This window comes from Penaeus monodon, chromosome 24 (assembly GCF_015228065.2).
Source record: "Penaeus monodon isolate SGIC_2016 chromosome 24, NSTDA_Pmon_1, whole genome shotgun sequence".
NCBI classification, from domain to species: domain Eukaryota; kingdom Metazoa; phylum Arthropoda; class Malacostraca; order Decapoda; family Penaeidae; genus Penaeus; species Penaeus monodon.
Window position 1 is genome coordinate 23,407,463 of NC_051409.1, and position 3,519 is coordinate 23,410,981.

General features: G+C 39.1%; 1 protein-coding gene across 1 annotated transcript; it reads right to left on the reverse strand.

Annotated features, from left to right (window-relative positions):
* Nucleotides 1-118: 118 nt before the first annotated feature.
* Nucleotides 119-3,509, reverse strand: LOC119588653. Its single transcript, XM_037937289.1, is given in 7 exon segments — nt 119-1,015; nt 1,175-1,249; nt 1,363-1,560; nt 1,738-2,049; nt 2,168-2,346; nt 2,349-2,957; nt 2,960-3,509. Coding segments are annotated over 7 exon segments (2,490 nt in total). The 5' UTR covers nt 3,321-3,509; the 3' UTR covers nt 119-259.
* Nucleotides 3,510-3,519: the final 10 nt, after the last annotated feature.

Consider the following 3,519-nt stretch of genomic DNA (forward strand, 5'->3'; position numbering starts at 1 on the left):
CTTAATATACTTATATATCGAAAATCAGTGGAAAAGGTATGTGAATATAAAAATTCACAGAGATGTAGCTCAAATAATTTGTTCCTAGTTCTTTATCGAAATTATATCAGTGTTACTTTTCTACATTTGACCAATGTTTGTCTAGAAATTTTCTTTAAATAATATTTAAAATTCAAGTATCTCAATTAACAAGCCATTGCAAATCTATTGAATTAATGGTGTATAAATCATATAAAAATTTGCTTCATAGAGGATCTCATTAAACTTGCATAGGATTAAAGAAGAATTTCTTGGTGAAGCCAAAGTACCTCAATTCGGGTAAGAAACTAGGAGAGCTCTCATTGTACTCTTTCAGGAATTCTCTGTAAAAATCACAAAGTTCCTGGTCAGCAGCATGCTCTGCCAAAGTGCGACACAAACACCAGTTAAAGGCTGTTCCTTTCCCATTCGGGATGCAGTTGAGACCAATGCTGTTGGAATAGATACAAACCATGTCGCTGAGGGGATCTGTCAACCGCTTCACTTTTAGAGTTTCACTGCTTGAAGTCGTTATAACTTCACTCAGGTTGTACAAGTTGAAGATGAAGAGTTTAGGTTTGTTAGTGAGCTGAGGACAATCTGAATCTTTGAAGAGATTTAAGATATAGTCGATGTCTACAGATTTCATATCGGACGTAAGAATCTTCCTGTCATTTATACTATAACCAGAAATGACAAATATAGCACATCCGACGTCTGTCAGCTCATCAGCATCCCGAATATTTTTCAGGACTTCCTTCGTTTGCTGAGCCGTGGGTGACGAGTGTGTTTCACACACGTATCCCATTTTGCCAAATACATCTGACATAATGCGAGCATCGTAGTCGAGTTGCTGAAGGTTCAGGTCGGATCTGTCCTTGAAAGAACTGAAGTTGAAGATGCGAACAAAGCCTCGTGCATTTTTGTCCATCTTGTACGCATCAGCACCTCCTTGCACTGTCGTTGCATGTCTCACGTGAAACTGTCGTGTGGGCACCTGAAATTAAAAGATGTTTGTCCTTAGTGGAATGTAAAGTAATGAAGGAATTTACTTCAACATAAAAAATAGTTATACAGTCTTAAATAGAAAAAAAGCAAAAAAAACAATAGATACTGCTACAATCTATTTCCAAAGCATAAAAAATAAGTAACTCACTTTAAGCTGTACCGAGTTTGAGGCGGCTGATGTTAGAAAACCAGTTTCATCGATTTTCTTATCATTTCTTATTTTCTGAAACATTTGGAGTCAATGTAAATTTCAAAAGCTTAAAATTACGTCATATAATTCTTTGTTCTCAAGACATTGTTGACAGTTTTAGGAAATATGTGACAGAAGATGATTACCTTTGCAAACATGGTAACAGCCCATTCCATATTCAGGGCATTGGCCAGGAGGCGAGGTGTAGTAACTCCAAGATCTCGTGCCAACAGCCCGTTCACCAGCTTTCCACCATGGGCTGTCGGATCTGCACCAAGTTCCACAAGCTTTTCTGCTTCTTTCTTCTTTCCTTCTAATATGGCCGTGAACAGATGGCCTCCAAGCTTAAACAAAGAAACTGATTTAGAAAAGCAAATACTCACACTGATTTTTTTTTTTTTTTCACATTTAGCTACATTCTAGTACTTTATAGTTTAAGTTATAATGCTGGAGTCTCGGATTCAATCTTGTCTGATTTTAATCCTACTGTAGTGTCTAGGATTCCATTTATAAATACTTACCAGGGATTTTACTGTGTTATGATGACTATCCCGTTTGTCGGCTTCAAAATCAGAGTCACGCAATAAAAGTTTCAGCACTTGTGTGTGACCCTTTTCAGCGGCCATATGAGCTGGAGTCTGTCCATACTTGTTAGTAACATTGGGACTGATAAATTTCAGCAGAAACATCACCACATCCGGTTGGTTGTGAGACGATGCAGCATGAAGGAGTGTGCATCTGGTCTTGTTTATCCTCACTGCTGATCCTGTATCTTGTATTAGTTCTTGCACTCTAGCTATATCTCCATCTTCCACCGCTTTGAAGAGCTGACCCTAGTGAGCAATAACAACTTGTTTAACTTTTAGATACATTTTGAAAATTGCTAAAGTACAAATTATTAAATATTTGATAAAGAAGCAATTAGATATGTCTACTAAAAGTTTACATTACCTTTAACTTGAAGACATGAAGTGTTTTGTGATTAGCGATGCGTTTAGTCAATCTGTTTGTTGAACTTCGGGTATTAATGAAACGTTTCGATGGAGTCTTCGTTCTCTTCGCCATCATAACATCAGGCTGGGTTTGCTTTGACTTTCGTGGAGACTTTAATTTCCAAATAAGTGACTTTGGGACATGGAAATAGGGTTTACTTCCGATGCCCGTTTAGGATCTAAAGGGCAATTTGTTTTTCCACAAATTGAACATCTGTCACCTTCAGAATATTTATCTTCTGAAGTTTTTTCTTTATCAGAAGTCGTCATAGAGGATGTATTCTGCAGCTGACTTAGCACAGATGACCGACTCTGAGACATTTTCTCAGATCCCGTATTTGGAGCATCCGTGGATTTTTCACTGGTCATTACGGCCTCAGATATCACTACCTCTTTCTCTGCTGCCTGACCTTCTGACCTATTGTCAGTAAGTGAGAGCCCGGATTTTACTTTTGTTCCTGTCATAGGTCCTTCTGATGGAGCCTCAATTGGCATGTCTTGTGTTATTGGTGACATAGGCGGTGAAATAATGCAGCTTCCCTTTCCCTGTTCTGCTGTACCAACGTCCTCTGTTGAGACCCTAGCTCTCTTTTCTAATGAAGCTTTAGATTCTCCTTCACTTGACAGGTTCCTGGACCTCTTAAGAGAGAATTCTTTAGACGAGGCTTGCCTTGTTAGAATCTCCACTCCACTTCTGTTTGCATTTGTACTGCAGAATCTTTTCATCGGTAGTTCAGGCGCCGTTTCCTTGATGTTTCCTCTAATGAAATATCTGTAGGCAGATTGCTAGGCATTTTGATTATCTGCTCATTAAACATATTTCCAGATACTGAAGTCTTCTCCATGCCACTGCATCGCCTTATTAGCTTGAATAGCGAGTCCGACGTCACATTCGAATTTTCTTTCGATTCGGAAGAATAACTGTTACAGTTGGCTAAATCTTCATTTGAGATCTTTGCGCTGGGAAGCAAAATCAACGAATTTTCTGACATTTCCCGCAGTAAAGACTGGCAGAAGAATGAGTTCGTTCGCACAACTTCAGATCGGAGACCACTCTCTTCCTCCACGGGAAGGCAATCTTCCGAAATGTAAGGTGGTGTTTTATCAGCCATGTTCCCGAGGAGAAGTTCGTTGAGAAGGATTAGCTGTGAGGGCGAAGGTCACTGTGCTCTGAAGACCTTTAAGTCTCTTAAATGTTCTGATTATTCTTATTCCTCGCACAAGTAAGCCTCAAGGTATTATCTGTATACCTTAAAATGTTGCACACAACTTACTTGATGAGCGAGCGAGAGAGCACTGTGACTGCAGTGA